Here is an 18821-nt window from a genome sequence, read left to right on the forward strand (position 1 = left end):
TGATGCTGCGATGGTAGCGCAGTCTACCGGATCGAATGTAAAACATTCCAAAATTAACAACTACTTATAAATGAAAAATTAGTTAAATTAACATTTTCTAATTTTTATTAAAAACAATTAAAAAATATGTTATGAAGTCAATAATTTTGAAAATGAATAATTTTTTCAAAGTATATGTAATTTTTAATAGAATTTTTTTTCTAATTTTTTAATAATTATTTTTATTTAAAACATGAAAATTAAATTAAATTTAAAAAATTTATTATGAAAATAATGTGCTACACAAATAAATTTTTAGGTTAGGCTGGTTGTTATAAAACTCACGTGTATTTATATTTATACAAAATTTATACATAATATATACTTACTTCCATTCCACCTTAAATTCGCAAAAAGTATCGTTTTTTAGGAACATTTCAAAACTCTTCAAACATCAATTTCTATTCATAGTTAATATTTTAATTAGCACACGACTTAAACAAACACAATAATAACACAAAATTTCAAATATTTTTCTCAATTTGATCGCAGCACCAACTGTCTGGACAAACTGAAATTAAAATAGAATAATATTTAATATTTGATGCTGCGATGGTAGCGCAGTCTACCGGATCGAATGTAAAACATTCCAAAATTAACAACTACTTATAAATGAAAAATTAGTTAAATAAACATTTTCTAATTTTTATTGAAAACAATTGAAAAATGGTTGGTTGTTATAAAACTCACGTTATAAAATTCTAATTTTTATTAAAAACAATTGAAAAATATGTTATGAAGTCAATAACCCACCAAATAATTTTTAGGTTAGGTTGGTTGTTATAAAACTCACGTGTAAATTTGATAAACAATTATTTTTTTGTTTGATAACTTTTAAAATGAATAATTTTTTCCAAAGTAAATAATTTTTAATAGAATTTTTTTCAAGTTTTTTATAGTTTTATTTTTAATAGTTTTTTTATTTTAAAAATGAATAATTTTTATTAAAAATGATTGAAAATTTTTGCTATGGAATCAATAAACTACACAAATAATTTCATAGAGAAATGACACACACTCACTATTTGTGTGGCTATGAAACATGATTTTTTTCTGTAATTTAAATTGTAATATACAAAAAGGGTATTGAAAGTTGAAACAAATATGGCGACACTATAAACTGTCAGGATATTTATTTTTTTCTTACTCTCTACTTAGTTCCTTACAATAGCAAAACTTAATGGCTTCTAATAATGCGTTGCAATTTTTGCTTTTAAAGCGTGTTTTTTTTTTAGTTTTTCTTAACTCAGAATCGAGATAAAATATCCAATTGTGAATCTAAACCATCCTCGAATCCCCGTGAACTCACAGACAAAATTTCATCCAAATCGGTCCAGCCGTCTAGGAGGAGTTCAGTGACATACACACGCACACAAGAAATATATATATATATAAAGATTAATCACTGATCAACTTTTAGACTTTTTTAATTGTTTACCTTTCACGAAATGAAATATATATACAGCGCATACCTTTTGCATAATTAGCTGACAAAGTTACATTTTTAACGTTTTTGGGTTGGACAAATAAGGAGAATTTAATTTATTGTAGAACTGAAACTTTTTAGGTTTAACTGCAATGTCACTGGCTACTTCATGATATGGTTTGCATTTCTATCACAAAAACTCATTTCATTTTTCTTGGCTGTCAAAATCGTAATAAAAATGAGAATTTTGAAATTCCAGGAAAAAATTTATTAATATTTTCTGAAAGAAAATTTACTGTTAGTTCTAAGGCGCTCGTTTGAAAATGAAATTAAAAAAAAAAACGAGAAATATGTATTAATAAAATTCAATTAATATTAGTATTCAAAAAATAAAATTATTTCTATTATATATTTATGAAAGATAAAACTATATTTAAAAAAATGTTTTTAATCAACTCTTGAAAATCTACATTGCGTGTTATTATTATTATTGAAAAAGCCTGCATTTACAAACACACGCCTTGAAACCCATGGTTTGCAGAGCGGAAGAGTGGCACAAACTCCACAATCAAATAACAAAACAGTTACATCTATATTTAGGTACTCCTTTTTTTTTTTAAATATTAATGAATTCATACATGTTAAGTGTTCAATTAAATTTGAATAATTTAATATCCTTTAGGATATAAGACATTATTAATATTCATAACGACTAAAACAAATCGGTTTTGTGTTTAGTCTTATGTATAGGCATATTTTACCATCGAAATGTAATTTATATTGCCCCGGGAACTACGTCTTTGGGAATTTTTGTCTAAACATATTACAATTTTGGTTTTAAACATAACTTCATTGCCAGCGAAAAACTTATGATTACTTTTATTGAGACATGACAGGAGTAAGTAGCCTAGAGAAAGTTTTTTTCTAAATTTTCAAACTATAATTGTGATTATTCTCTGAATTGTTCCAAAAAAACCTTTCATTGTTCTCTCTTTTTCTTGACAATGATATACATACACATCCAGTAATCATTGCACTAGCGTAGAGAAATACCTGACTTCAGAACACTGATTAAAACTTTCATTGAACAAAAGAGAAATGGCCTCAAAACTCAAAAATTTTTCACACATAAAAAATAGTCCTGACATTACTAATAACATATTACAAAAGTTAATGTAATGATTACGAATCGTTACACATGTAAATACCATTATTTTAATGGTGTTGTTACATACATAACGTGTCATTAAAAATTTTTAATACTTGCATAAAATGTCATAATTCGATATTTGTGATAATTTTGCCAACCTCAAGGCTTAAAACAGTCTTTGAACTCTTTAAAAATGGTTTAAATTATTCACAGGCTAAAAAAAAAAATACCGCTTTTGATGGAATGTCAGAAAGTTAATTTTAGTTAAACATTTTTTTCGAATAATTTTGTTAGAGAAAACCCAATGAAACACTTGTATATATATTTCAGGGTAGGTATGTGTATTTTTTTTAACGACTTCTCTCTTTCAAGCATGCCTAATGGTATGCTCGTGAATTCCTACTGTGTTTCGAAAATCGAAGGCCTGAAGCAACAGGTACAACAATGACGCAGGTTAATATCCCCTTGCAGTTTCCTCTCTCTCTCCACACACACACACACACACACACACACCTCCCCTACACCGCATCAGCCCCCGAGAACATTCATCATCGCTGGCCATATTACGAGCCAGAGCCGGGTAATTAAAACCTCTGGTCCAGGGGAATGAACTTTGAGAAGAATGGGCCCGGAAAAATTCAATTATACCCCGCTCTGTACATCGCATTGCTGAGGGGCTCTGGCTAGGGTTGAAAGAGTGTTCGTGTGTGGGAGGGGACCAAAATGGGAGGGGGGATGGTTAGGGAAGACAGAATGAGAGAGTAGGCGAGTTCAGTTCAGAGCCTCTGATGAAACACCCATCTGTGGAGTAGGAAGACCTCTGCGTGTAAATCAACGATGTCGTCCCCTCCAACACCATTTCTCAGTAACTGGCTATAGAAACCAAGACATACGTGCATATTTATATCTATAATATTTATAGACACACATCTATACATCATCCATAAATTTTCGCATTAAAAATAACTACACAATAGTATTTTTCCCCGCTGTTTCTAGAAAATATGACAATCTTTTCTAAATAAAGAGTCACACATTAAGCGTATTGTTAACGTCAGTTTATGTAAGCGTATGATAAAAATAGTTGTATTTTTTTAATTTTTCCATATTTATTACACAATTAACAGATAATTAATTTTTACTTGTATTATTTGGACTACGCCTTTACTGAAATATTTAATTTCCTATACTGTAAAAGAATGTATAAGCATTAATGTCATGACCTATGAACAGTGGCTTATTACATTTTCCAATCAATTAAAATTTAGTTAAATATCTTATTCAAGTTTCACTCATAAAGAAATAACCATTAACTTTTAGTACAGCAAATTAATGAAATATTGAAGGGTTACCGATAATGATACTTGTGTTGTTAAAAAGTAAATTATTTATATGGCTCATATAATTTATTTTATTTTGATGATTTATTTTAGATTTATTTTAAGTATTTAAATTAAAATAAATGAAATAAACACATAAATTAGCCATAGGTCATACTGCATATAAAAGTGGAAAATATTAATAAAAAATGAAAAAAATCTAATTTGGCCAGTAAAACGGTTCTATTTTCCTACACAAATAAAAATCTCACTTACTAATTCTTTTAAGATGATCAATTTACGAGGACAAGCAAAAAAAAAAATTTATTGTGAAATAATGAAGTTAGGTTTAAAAATGGCATTTTTAATATGTAGCAAAGGTTATAATGGGTTTAAATTTCACTCAGACAGTAATGAAATTATGTTATAAGCGCCTTTAAATTCTGTCCCTGATTGGCTAGGATGCTGCTACACAGTTACACTACCAACAAATAAATTATTAAATGTTCATATTTTCCATATGATGTACAACACAAAATTAGTCGCTTTGATTGAAAGTTATGTTAAATAAACTAATCATTTAGTTAAAACAAAATAAATAATTTTAACTTAATAAACGCAAAAACATCGCATATCTTATATTTATATGCCTTTTAAATTCAATGCTTTTCAAAATCATTGTTGCTAATTATTGCCATATAATGAGGTACATGTGACAAAATTATTTACTCAGGCTAACATAAGCAAGGTAATTTTCACCAAAAATTTGTTGCTTATTAATATGTTTTTTTTTTTGCAGGGATAGTAAAGGATAAGATAAAATTTGAATTACTTTTCTATTCATTGAACGAATATTTTAGGTTGAATAAGTATCCTAAAATTTTAATTGAACTTAGGTCGAATCCATTATATCGCATTCCGTTAAAGACAATGAGAGCAGAAACCCAACTTTCAGTGCCGCCTAATCAGTCATTTACTCGGCTTCGTTCCAGCTTAGCAACTTTTTTTTCCCCGTAATGCTATTTTTTTGCATGCCGCGGGCCCTTTGTGAGGGCGTATTTGAACTGACTGACGGAATTCTAAGGCAGCGGAGCGGCGAGGTTGCGTAATCCTCTTTGCGTCCGCGAATGCCAAGGATCCGCCTTGATATGAAATAAATTAATTCTCGTTCCCTCCCGCGTCACACATTTACAAAATTACGCAGCAAGCATGAATTCCACTCGAGGACCGCTATAACTCTTTTTTTCGGTCAGAACTAGCTTTTTAGTAAGATCTTTGCGATCCATGTAGTAATATAGACATATCTTCTACAAGTAATAAAATTTCCGTTCGCATAAAAGGAAAGATGTAATTTAACTTCTGTATTTTTTTAATATGGCAATTTAATCGTTCAGCAATTTACAAAGTATAACTGGGCCTAAGGAGATTTTCAATTATGTGGCTGTATTTCAAATGTTACTCCACTGTTACACTTCCATTTTATATTTTATACACATCTCTATGGAGTAGGCTAATATTTGTGCTTCACGATACCCTTGACTCCAAGGTATACATATATATGTACCTATGTATGTTTGGCGTTACAGAGTCAGTGAGTCAGTGATGAGCGTAACTATATATGGGATTTATTTTTCAATATTCCATTGAATATGGTTAAAAGCCGTTAAATGATTCCTTTAAAAAGTTCAAATATATATATATATAAAAAATATTAATTCAGGTATCAGAAGAAGCAACACTGTGAGCAAGTTTGAAAAAAAAATTATCTTAATTGCATTAATTACTTCGCTAGAGTTTGATGATTCGTTATTTGTTAAGGCTCACGAGCATCCGTCATTTTGGATCATTGCAATTTCTCGATATTTATTTTTATTTATGGAAATTTGTACGGATGTCCCACGATGAAGAATTAATTTTTCATTCCAAGGTCACCGATTTCCTTTCGGGTATATTCCTTGCGCGCTGGTAGTTTCAACCCCAAGAGCTGGAAATTTAGGTCTTTGCTGCCCAGAGAAAGGAATGCGGTTGTGGCTTGAGTATTACTAGGGCGCGTAGCAGCCTGGCCAGCTGACGATGCTCTCTGCGTCACGTAGTCTTTGGAAATTAGCTCACAACCCGACCTCTGTTCCTAACAGTTCAAATCGTTTCTTTGCTCACCTTGTGGTGCAAAGTTGCTCAGAAGGAAAAAAAAAATATTGAACTTTTACAAAAGGTTCCTTTGGAAACCAGTTGCCAAGAAATAGTTTTTATTCATACAAGAAAGATAATGTAACTTTTTATAACACCGGGTATGTTTTTTTTTTTTGCATTTATGAAACTCAAATAACATTGAGTATATATTAAGAAAATTAGCGCATAATTTTACATTTTAATTGCTGTTTCATTCCTGCTTAGGTAATTTTTTTATAACCATGGAAAAGATAATTGAATATAAAATAATTGGACATTACTTGTATTTATTATTCTTATTAATTTGCGCAGTTAATACTAAAAAGCTATTCAGGTAACTGTTAAAAAATAACTTGAATTATTAGAGGTACTTGGACAACAAAAAGAATAAAATTAACGAATAAGAATCCGAAATACAGTGTTACTGCGAACACCTTTTTATAGAGTTACAGTTGTTTTCATGTAAATGTACAAATTAAAAAAATCTATGTAATTTTACATGAATATTTCCATTTAGAAATATTGCTGTGTGCGCACGGGGCGCGCGGGAATCTGTTGTCATCTAGTGCCTGTATACGGAAATACGGAAATAAACGTATCAGTACGGAAACTTTACAGTTTTAAGAAGCACGTGCGGGATATCTATACTAATATTATAAACAGGTAAATTTTCTTTGTAAGTTGGGCTGTAGGGGTAATATCTGAAACTAAAGATCCTATTCCGAAAATTATCTCACTAATATGAAGCTACAATATCCCTGAGAGCTATAGACTATTTTTATTTATTCTGATAAATATGTGTTTCAGTTAGAAATAAACAATAACTGTTATTGAAGCCAGAAAAAAATAGCCGTCTGTTTGATTTATCGGCTTGCGCTGCCTAAACGTTTTGAAATAATGAAATAAAATATATAGAAAATTAAATAAATAATATGAATAGCAACATTTTTGAACTTTACTATATTTACAAAGAAGTCCACGATACCATATATCTAAGTTTAATATTCCAGAAACAGATACTGTTTTATGTTAAAAGTCAAATAAATTTTACAAGATGAGGTTTACAAATATTATCTATAAATATATCTATGAATAGTTTACTTAGTTTGGAGTGCATGGGTGAGTAAATCAGATAAAGATTTTGTTTTCATTTGAAAACTCATTTAGGTTATGTCCTAACTTTTATCTTATTGAATTTTTGTGTACAGTTAAGTGTAAAGTTTTCTCTAAAGTGTTGTGTCAAGTTTTTTTTTTTTAAGTTATAGTTACTGTAACTGTATAACGTGGCTAAAAGAACGTGGCTAAAAGAAAAATTCAAATCTCACGAATGACATCTCAGACGAAAGCAGCAATGGTGTATTAAAATTCCCCATTACATGAATCATTAAAAGAACACGTTACTAACCCTGTTTGACAATATACGCGCAGGACGCGATGAGACGGCAAAATATCGCAAAAAAACGATTTAATATAAAATGTGTTTATTGCCATTATGACAAATTGATAAGCGCTGTTTGATTTCCTTTTTATTGGCATGTTTGAGAGAAATACGTTTAGCTAAAAATTTACATCAAATTGGAATATAAAATCACTTAGCATGAACCCATTTCGGAAATTTATTTAAAAAGCCTTAAATAATGCACGAATAAAATAATGATACCAACAAAACAGTTTAAAGATTTAGCTGAAATAAAAATCCTGAGGTTTCTTTTCAGTGACGTCTCTTCCGCAACGCGATGGCGATAGGAAATGTTTCTAATCGCAAAGTCCGTCGCGCCCGCCATTTATGTCGCGTTGACGTCACTGATGTGTCGAACGTGATTGGCTAGAAATATACTAGTGCCATTCGCGCTATCGAGACTCCAGCATTACAGTCCTGCAAGGAACACATAGTCTTGGGCAGCTGAATGTTTTGAACTTGATAAAGAAAGCGAACACAGATTTACAGTCGCGCCAAAAATAGCTGACTATATATCGATGGTTGTTTCGTTAATTTTGTAAGAATGTGCAGCCGTTGAAAGTCTGAATGTCTCTCGCAGCAATTGTCTGAGAAAGTCTCACTCTTATTACACTGAAATCTGGAAAAGAAATATTCATGCAAAATTACAGATACGGAAAATTTGTAAGTTTAAATGAAAACAGACAGTGTCACTGTACAAAATAGTGTCCGCAGTGAAACTGGAACCGAATTATTATCTGGGTATTCATGCTTTAAGTTGTCCCATTGCCTCAAATAAATTAAATATTTGTAAACCGTTCCCTGGATAGCTCTCCAGTATTAACTACGCTCTTTAATAAGCACAATGAAACAAATTAATTAAAATTACTGAATATTAGAATATCTTTTCCACGTTTTTTTAAATAATGCATCAATTTTTGTAAGAAACACTCAGTATTATCAAAATAAACGTTTTTCATATATGCAAAATATAACCATGGTCATGTGTTGTACAAGGTTACAATATATTTATTGTACTAGGCTATTAAAAACTATTTGTTGACAACTAGTTTCCAAAGGAAACTTTTGTAGAAGTACCGAAAATTATACGTTCTTAAAATGATTCATGCAATGGTGAATTTTTATTTAATGCAGTTTTTTTGAAAGACACCATTAATGTTTTGCACTGTTTGTCATGGTAAAATTCAGAGTATTAAAAAATAAATATAAATATGAAGATAAAAATTGATAGAAAACAAGACTGAATCAGCTGATGTCGGGCAAACAGAACTAACCAATCAGCTAATAATATCACTCCTATTGTGTGTGGCCAATCAGGATAGCCCTCACCTGCCATTGGCTGTGCAAGGAGAGCTCTAACATATAAACCCATAGTTTCCAGTGTCCAATAGCAGTCTGTTTGTGCCTGATGATGGGAACATATGTCAGTTCCCGAAACGTCGCAACTGTTGTCATTGTGTTGTCGTTGTGTTGTCCTTAGAACTTGTTTATCTTCATCGTTGTGTTTATATGTTTGCTGCGTTGTCCAGGTTTGTTGTTTGCCTGACTTTAATCTGTCATGTCGTCGTTACCCCACTGTGTTCATCTGTGTTCTTACATTATTTTTCATGACTAAGTTCCTTCAACGGAATTCTCGTGCTGTCAGATATTTAGAGTTTAAACACTTTTTGTCCGTGCTATCGTAATTGCGTTGTCCTTAACATTAGTATAGTTTCATCGTTTGTTCCGTTTATCCGACATCAGCTGATTCAGCCTTGTTGTCCATGAATTTTCATCTTAATATATTTATTTATTTTTTGATTTTAGGAATTTTTCCATGACAAACATTGCAAAATTGCAATGGCAAATGTCCAAAAAACTGCATTTTATCGAAAATTATTTTGTATGTATTGAAAACGGCGCAAGAGTTAACTTAATAGGTGATCGCTGGCTCGTGACCCGAGTTCCACTCACCCTGTATCCCCCCAGGTGGTGGACGACGCACTTGAAGGTTGCGTCCCTTCCAACGGCCACGGTCTGGTTGGCGATTGGCTCTGCGAACTCCGGCTGGAAGGCCACCCCTGCAACACCGACAACAATTGGTTTAGGCGGGAGTTTTGGAAGTGAAACTTCTTTGCTGAGAGGAGCCTACAAGTTTTGAGCGTTGCGAAAATTCTGATCGCATTAGGGGAATATTTGGGCACGTGGTGGACGCACCTGTAGAGCAGGAGAGTGCGTCCGCGGCGACGCCACTCAAACGCATGCACCAGCGGTCAAATGGGAAGACGTCAAAGGGAGAGGAAGAAATGACGCCGCAGTGATACTACGGAATTATCGAAACGCTGCTTTCGTCTGTCTACTCCTCAGTTTTCGTAACGGCTAACAATTGACGCTACCACGTTAATTTTATTTAATGTTTCTAAAAAAATTTTATGCGTGTAGAAAGGTATTAGTGGTTTGTGTAATTATAATTAATTTTTATGGAATAGTGTAATTTAAAACGTATAGAAATACGCGTAGGTTTAAGAGATTAGATTTATTAGTATAATTTATTTTAATGGTATGTGAACACTGCGATTTTAAATGTCATAAAGAACTTAAAGACTTGTAAGATAGACTTTATAAAAGTAAATTATGTTCGATTTGAATTTTATGTTCTTTCATTACATTCAGCTGGGTATCATGTGCTAACATCATGTCTAAAAATAATAATATGGCAGAAGCATTTAAGAGGTATTATCAAAGGAAACATGGGAATAAACCGCCAAAAGAGGCACCAACAAGTGCCAGTGAACGGATGCGAGAGTACAGGGCGCGGAAAAAGGCTCTTTTTCATTTGAAATCATACCTTTGAGATCATACCCGCATCTATGCTATTTTCAGTTATTATTATTATATCTAGTTCATAAAAATACTAACAATTCATGTCTTGTTAAAATTATGTCATTAATGATAACAAAATATAATAGTTTAAATTCAATGAAAAACACGAGATAAACAAAACTGAATAATTACAAAAAAAAATGAACACAAATGTATTTATCACGTTCCATTTTATGCCATTAGAAATTTGAGGATTCAAATGAACAATTCAATTAACAAAAAAACTATGCTTATAAATGTTGACAGTTGACAGTCTAGAATTGGTTTTGAAACTAAAACCTAGTGCATCGCTAATATGTATGAAGATACGTCCGACTTAACAAAAGTTATTAGTTTCAGAAAGGTGTGTTAATATTTTCGACTAACAAATTTTTAACACATGTACTGCAGTTAATTACAAACGTTTACGCGTGCATTCATATAACATTGCATATGTATTAATTTCTGTAACCATGCATTCTTCTAATACATTTTGTACCATAGCGGCAAAAAGAATCAATTATAAACTCTGTTGTTTACATATTTTACCGTACCTTAAACCATAACTATTTAATTATTTTAACGTAATAAAACCTCCAAGAATATTAAATCAGGTTATAGTTCCGTAAATACTCTATACAGTGTTGGGAAAATAAGAAAAAAATAATTATTAGCTCCTTGGCACTATCGGCTTAAACAATAAATTTTTTATAGATAACGCAAACAATTAAGAAATCATACACATACTTTTTTCCCTTCTATTTCTCGACATCATGTGCTATGAAAACTAAATATAATGTAAAAATTACTTCACAAATCAAGCTAACACAGTCATTACCTATTTAAGTAAAACCAAAAATTCATTAAATTCACGTATATTGTTTCATAAAAATTTATTTTAAATAAATCGAATTTTAATAATTAAAAAAACATGTGCGTAATGACAAATGAACGTATAACACGAAGAGTTAAAAGCTTTGTAACTAGCAGTAAGTATCATAAAATCTTATATAAGTGCAAAGTTAATTATATTAATAAATGAACATTGCTAAGATATTGGGTTCTAGCTGCGACGAAAGCGAAAATTTCACCTACATTTAGGTTAACCTGGTAGTCACTATCTTCAGTGTATCAGATATTAACCGAGGTTAAGTTACAGTAGGTGACTGCTATCCTGAATATGGTGACTGCAGGGTCAATTGAAACGTCAGTGAAATCATCACCGACGCGGTTAGTGCCCAGTAGCTAAGCAAGTTCATAAAATGGCCGCTAAAGCATTCGATACTTATTAAGATATAATATTTTTTTAATTAAAGTGTAAGATGCGATGATTTTACAAATAAACAACATAAATTAAAAAGCTACTTAAAACAACTTGTGTTATGGACCTTCAAATACATAGTCAAGCTACAAAGTATCTCAATAACGTTCCGCAAGTGTGTATAGTTGTAATTAACTACGTTATATTTAAGGCATATTAATCAAAATACACTGAAATTTATTTTTAAAACATGGAATAGAAATATTTATGCAAAAATATAAATAATTGTCAGTTTAACATTATCATGAAAACAACTGTTTTACTATAAAATAGTATTTGCAGTAATACTGGGTTCGGTTCCTGTACCTGCAGTAGTTTGTAAACTGTACGCTGAATAGCTTTCCAGTATTAACTGCACACATAATAAGCATGATACAGATAAATAAAGTGAATTTTTTTTTGATTCCATCATTTTTTCCAAGGATTGAAAAAAAATTCTGTTTGAATGATAGATCAGTTAAAATATAATTTTATGCGTCAATTTACGTAAGAAATACTCAGTTTTATCTCGAAAAACTTATCTCATATATGCAGAAATATCCATAGCCATGTGTTGTACAAAGTTACACTGTCTTTCTTGTAGTATCCCAAACTATTTCTTCTTCATAAAGGAATATTTTGTAAAAATAGAGAAAATTTGTGTGTGATATATTTATGTGAATAGCCCTGAGGTAAAGGGAATGACAAGAAAATGAAACAACCGACATGGCGTGTGAAGGCGAACCGTAAGGTCCGGAACAAAAGAAGGACCCCAGCGCTGGCCATAAATCCAAATCTCGCCACAGCTGCGTGGCAAAAGGAGGTTCCTCTCCAAGGAGCGAATAACATTCTTTCGGGTTGGCGCGGAGCCGACGAGGCCAGCCAGACCCCACCGAGGGAGACCACCACGGATGTTCTGTTTGAGGAGAGGTCTCAGCGGGCTGAGGAAAGTGGGTTGAGGAAAGAAGGGGTTGCGATGGGGGGGATGAAGGGGTTGCAGATGTGCCAGCCCGTCCTGGCAACGCTCCTTCGCCACTTGTAAACAGGACGCAACAAGTATCCTTTCTCCTGGACCCTGGGGAGTTTCTCGCCCGCTGCCGCTGAGAACCGCTGACCCCACCCCCCCCCCCTCCCGGGGAGTTCCAGCTGGAGCTACTTTTTTGAAGAATCTGCGCATGGTGAGCTTCCAAAACCATTCATCCATACTCTCAACATATTAGATTAGTCCCGCACCCGAGTAGTACTGACCTAAAATCCACGAACCCTTACAATCATATTTTTGGTGACATTAAAATTCTTTCCCTCGTGGACACAGGGGCGAAAGCACGGGGTGATAATCACCCACTCCCCCAAAATCCTTAAAATTCTATCATCCTCACCTAAACAAGGAAAGAATCGGAAAGCAAACAGCGGGTAAAATGGATATAGCCTATCACTCCCCTCTTCCTCATCGCAAACCTTTTTTCAGAAATAAAAGACACGATTCCTCGAAAGATATTGTCAAACCTGATGACAATAGAATAAAAATTAGAAATATCATACAGATATTTATTAAATATTACAAAAAAATAAATTTTGTTTGGAACCACGTTTCAATTATTTGGCAAACATAATTAGGAAGAGTACCTTGTAAGCAAAGTTTCTGCTTCATTTTACAGCATGATCACAAGATATGGTCATGAAGATAAATTAAATTAATTTTTGTTCATTACAGCTGGTTGATTAAATAGCTTCCTGGCAAAGGCAAGCAAATTTATTGTATGTTCAATCGGAACGTTAATATTTGACATCGGGAGACAAGTAAAATACAAACAAAGCTCATGCAAATGCCGATACTTCAATGAGAATGTACAAATTAATATTAACAAATTTGTGAGCAGAGTCAACATCTTTTAGAACAGACGAATCTCATAAAATGCTATTTGAAATAAAAAAAATACAATTAATTATACTTACGAACAAAATCTTACCAATAGGCTTAAACCAAACGATGACTTGTTCTTACACAATTAACAAATGTGGGATGGTTTAAGTTTCTCTTTCACAGTTGGTGAAGTAAGGCAGATTTTGTAAGTAGAAAATAATTGGAATGTCATTTTAGCAAGCAGCTTTGAATTCTAAGTCAAAATAAGAGTAAATACAACTCTTCAGGTTTGTTACTTGAAAGATATATTTTTACCAATACAATTAATTGAAGTTACTGAAAGCTTCTGTGCCATATTTAAGTGATGAGCAGAATATTTTTAGCATAATTTAAGCTTGACACGTACCCAATGCATTGTACATGGAACAACTCAAGAAAGACTAAATTAATTATGGAAAAAAGGATTTGTTTTTTTATTATTGCCCTAGTTATATTAGAATTTAAAGTATTCCAGAGTAGGTTCAATTTATTTTTAAGAGTTTTCTTTAGAAAATGAAAACAATCCGCCCAATACAATACATGACACGATGCGTAGAAACAACGAAGGATTGCTTATACTGTTGGGCACGCGAACAAAAAAAGAATAAGAGGAAGCATTGGTATGAAAGAGAAGGAAAGGGATTCTCAGGAGGTTTTTTTGGCGTATATATCAGACGCTGTCACCAAACCACGACGTGACTCCTAGTGTGCATTGCGGCTTATCTTTTTTTTTTCCTTCTCCCATCCTTGTTCTATATCTGTTTACTCCGACGTAGCGGCGCGGGACTCCGAAGATGCGTGGTCACGGGGCTCCAGAGACGCCGTCTGGACGCCGCGCCGGCAGTAACCCGGAGCGGTGCTTTCACGGCGTCCCTCTCTCCCTCTCTCTCCCTCTCTCTCCCTCTCTCTCCCTCTCTCTCTCCCCCTCTCTCCCCCTCTCTCCCCAACCCAGCACTTTCCCGATGGAGTGGAGCACCGGGCGATAAGAGGAAATACTGTCCCTCCCCCTGGCCCCTTGCCGTGGTTCCAGCGGTCCTAAACTGGCCATCCTCGGACCAAGGACGACGGAAGTACCATTATGACGGTACTCGTATGTGTTTTTCAACCTTATGTGCCAATTTACGTGATGAAGCCACCATGGTACGCAAATGTACCATTATTCGATTAAAACCAAAAATGGTCATAGAAACCTCGTATGACTGTAATAAAATGTGTGATAAAGTGTACAATAGATTTTTTCATTTAATTTTTTTATCAAAATAACAGACTTTTTTTTCTCACTCTGGCTAGCTCTCACACGCCATTTATTTTTATATGTTTTTTTTTATCATTTTAATATTAAGGATTAGTCAAGTACGTTTATTAACCATTTCATTCACGCTTTGTAAATTCATTAGATATACTTATATTTAATTTTTTACTGTAACTAAATTACTTCATAATTTTTTGTGTGGTAATATCCTCACGCCATAATATTTTATTAATATATAATTATTTTATAATTAACAACATATATTTTTTTATTTATTTCATAGCCATCAAATGGAATGTCCACTAGAATATAGGTACACTTTTACCCACACATTCGAGGTTTGTTTAACTCCATGTTTCGTTGCCTTATACGTAAACTGTCCACTTCATTGGACGAACATTCTGAAAAAAGTTTAAATAGATTTCTTGCAAATATTTTTGGTTGCTAAGTTTATCATCAGTTATTTTCTAAATAATATCCAAAAGTGATAGCTAGTATAGAAAGAGATCGCAACTGCAGTCACTTGGGTGGCATTTCATAGAACGCCAGTAATGTGTTTAGGAAATAAACTTTGGACAAAGTTTGAGAGGGAACGAAAAATGCAAGGACGCTTTCGTACTACATCCACAAGAACAGTGATTAAACCAAAGTATCTTTAGTCAGATCAACCCGGTATTCAATACTAAGTTTTAAGCGGTAACGATTACTTATTTATAGAGACCTGCAAAATTCGCGGTTTCGATGGCCTTGAGGATGGACTGCACATACCCCTGTACACTCGGGCAAATAACGCAAGTTCATTGGCTGCCGACTTGTAAGTCGTCTCAGCTGGTTTGTCTGTGATTCGATCCTTCTTTGGTTGAGGGTTTATAACTGGTTGAGATTCGTCCAGATGAACAGTAAGCCAATAACAAAATTATCTAAGAGGTATATGTGTTTGAATTCTAGCATATCACCGAATGAATCCGCGAATTTTGCAGGTCTCTACTTATTTATGATATACTTTAAATTCGAGATAAGATGCATGGTTTACATGTCAACTATAAAAGGATTTTTTTTAAATCACAAAGTTTTAATTTGTTACTTGTATTGATTAAGTATTGAAATATTTAAAGTCACCGTAAATTAAATTTATAATTCAGCTTTGGTAAAAATCGAAAGATAGTTTTGTGTCGGAGTACCATATCATCATTTTAAACGTTCCGTTACCGTTAAAGTGAATTTAAGTTTCCAACTTGCCTGCCCTCGGCTTGCTCCAACAGCTGCGCTGACCGTACTGCGACCTTCCTCCCCATAACTCAAGCAATCGGCGTTCCAGTTAATCGGACTACATCACGCCCGCCTGAAGTCAATGTTACGAATATCGACTGCGCGTTCGCTTCTGCTCGTCATGCATCGTGTTTAACGTTTAAAAGTTCAAATGAGTTGTTAAAGCGTGATCGTAGACACTTTTTTTTTCTCAATGGAATCAAGCAATTTTTTTCTTGTGGTTCTTTTACGTGCAAATACATTTTACAACAACATTTTACACACAAAGAGTATTAATATAATTTATTGTAAATAAAATCCTCGACAGACCAAATAAAAAAAAAAACTTCTGACGAATCACACCAAGAAATAATAATTAATTTAAAAATTACGAATTTATTTTGTTTTTCATGTGTGAAGGTGATGTTTTCAGTGTTAGTTTAAATATAAGTAGTTTACCTCATTCTCGGGAGTACGTTTTAATATTATTTCTTCATATTTTGGATGAATATGTTTAATATCTTTTACTCATAATACAGTTTCTTTTATTGATTTGCGAAATAAGAAAAAGGATGTTCTGAACCTTATTGAATGCGATGACTTAGCATAAATGTAGGTCTGAGATGAAAGACAGCAGTGTTACCAAGTCCAACACACACTAAGTTTTTAGAACTCTGTGGACGTCCCGAGAAGCAAACAATATGAGATTGCAAAACTTTTCTTACTGAAACGTAGCGGATGCATAAAAGAGATTGGAAATGTGACGTCCCAGAAGGAGCGGGGAGGAAGGCGGGGTTGGACGCGGAAGTAGACTAGTGCGGGACAAAGACGCAGCGGAAATGAGGGCCCATGTAAAAGAGCAGCTGACGGAGAGCGGGTGAGAGATGTTATGGACCTCCAGTTGTTTATAACGAAAGGAATGGATGATCCAGTTAAGGAATTTCCACAGGAGAGAAGAAAAACACGGAGGAAAAATAAACCTAGTTGGAAAGAAGAGCGAGAGTAGCTTCGAAAAGAAAAGAAAGAAGGAAAAAAGTAGAGAAACCACACCCGTAAAGTTTGAAGAAAACAAAAGAGTATCACGTTTCCGGGATAGGTGCAAGGTGAACAGAGTGGTTCTCTGGGTTGCAATCGAAGAGAATATAATGAGAGAGAGAGCGAGAGTATGATAGAGGAGGTAGGGGATGTGTTATTACTAACAGATCAGAAGAAAGGTTTATTTTTTTTTGTTTTCACATCTTTCGGACTTCTTCAGGCTCTCTCCCTTTTCCTTCGCCCGCCCCTCACCTTTCCAGAAATTTTTATTTCTCTGGTCCGCCTTACCATCTACGTTATCGGTTTCTTTTCCACGGCAAGCAAATTTGCATACGCTCAATTTTGAAAACGCGCCTTACCTCTCCCCCTTTTCAACTTCCGCCAGTTCTTTTCTTCCTGGAACTTTTCTACCTCGCTACCCCCTCTCCCTTCTCTCTCACAGCTTCAGCTACAACCCCTTGTCGAACAGCCGCCAGCAGGAGAGACGCCCGGTCGCGGCCGGCTGGCTTCCACGGCGATGCGTGGTTGTCGGCAGGGGGTTCTCTGACAGAGGGGGGGGGGGGGAGAAAGAGCTCGCGGTTCGCTGGAAGCTGAGCGGAAAGTTAATTTGAAAGATCACTGGTGGTGACGGGGGTGGCGATGGGGGGGGGGGGGGGATAGCTGCTGCTGCCTCACGCGCCCGCCCAGGGTCCAAGACTCTCTTCCGGAAGGGAAAACCCGGTGGCGCGCGCGGCGCACCCCTTCAGACGTGCCGGAAACTTTTAATGGGGTCCGGGATTACCGGAGTAAGTTTGTTTGGGGCTCGGCCAGGGATCCTGCTACGCACCTTGCGGGGCCACGGGGATCTTCGGCCTGTGGTTTCGCGGCGAGCGCTGAAGGGCAGGAGGGATGAAACAAACAACGAACCCCCGAAACAACAGCGCTCAGGACTGAGGGTGAGATCCTGGACTTCTTTGGGCCCTCGACGCCGCGCCGGTCTGCTAGGCAGTCCCCCCCCCCCAGCGAGGAAGACCCTGCGTCCTTCACTTCACTTTTCAGTTCCCCTTCGGGATGGACTCAACTGCCATTTGCAGTGTTAAACAAAAGTCCAGAGCTCTTCGTCCGTTGCCTCATTTACAACCATTAGGCCTGTTCTACAATGACACGGACTAATGACGGATTACGTAAACGGAGACGGACCCACACGGAACAGAGTTTCTACAACATTGCACGAAGACGGAGGCGGACCCGTATGGCTTAGCTCGGCAATGCTGAGCTCTTTCGTTTACATTGCTCCGTGCGACCAATAGAAGTCGATTACTTGGTTGCGGTGGTAGCAATGTTTATGTTCTAAATACGTTATAAAGTGTTTTAAGTGCAATAAAAACTAGTGTTTCTTTATTACTTAGTCATTATTTTTATTATACGAGGGCTGTTTTTTTTTTCAACCTCCGAAAGGCTATATAAAAAAAGGAAATTTACGTAACATAGTAATTCTACCACCAAAAGTACAGTAGGGTCTTACCTACTTTAATACATAAAAGCCAAAACTATCGAGGCATTTGTCATATCGTAACACAAGCTTATCTATGCATGTTTCGAAGAAGTTAGCCGCCAGTGAATAGAGATAACAGGACAAGTGCCTTGATCTCCCGCTCCCTCACGACACCACTGTGAGGCGGGTGGACTAATCGCGCGGCG

The 18821-nt window shown here is 34.8% G+C and overlaps 1 protein-coding gene across 1 annotated transcript in view; it reads right to left on the reverse strand.

The window, feature by feature from the left end:
• Positions 1-18821, reverse strand: part of LOC134541992 (lachesin-like) — a 559697-nt gene that overhangs the window by 176661 nt on the left and 364215 nt on the right. The window contains exon 4 of the mRNA XM_063385770.1: positions 9516-9622. Coding sequence (XP_063241840.1) covers positions 9516-9622 — 107 coding nt within the window. The remainder of the gene's footprint in view (positions 1-9515; positions 9623-18821) is intronic.

Source organism: Bacillus rossius, assembly GCF_032445375.1.
Source record: "Bacillus rossius redtenbacheri isolate Brsri chromosome 4 unlocalized genomic scaffold, Brsri_v3 Brsri_v3_scf4_2, whole genome shotgun sequence".
In the NCBI taxonomy this organism is placed as follows: Eukaryota; Metazoa; Arthropoda; class Insecta; order Phasmatodea; family Bacillidae; genus Bacillus; species Bacillus rossius.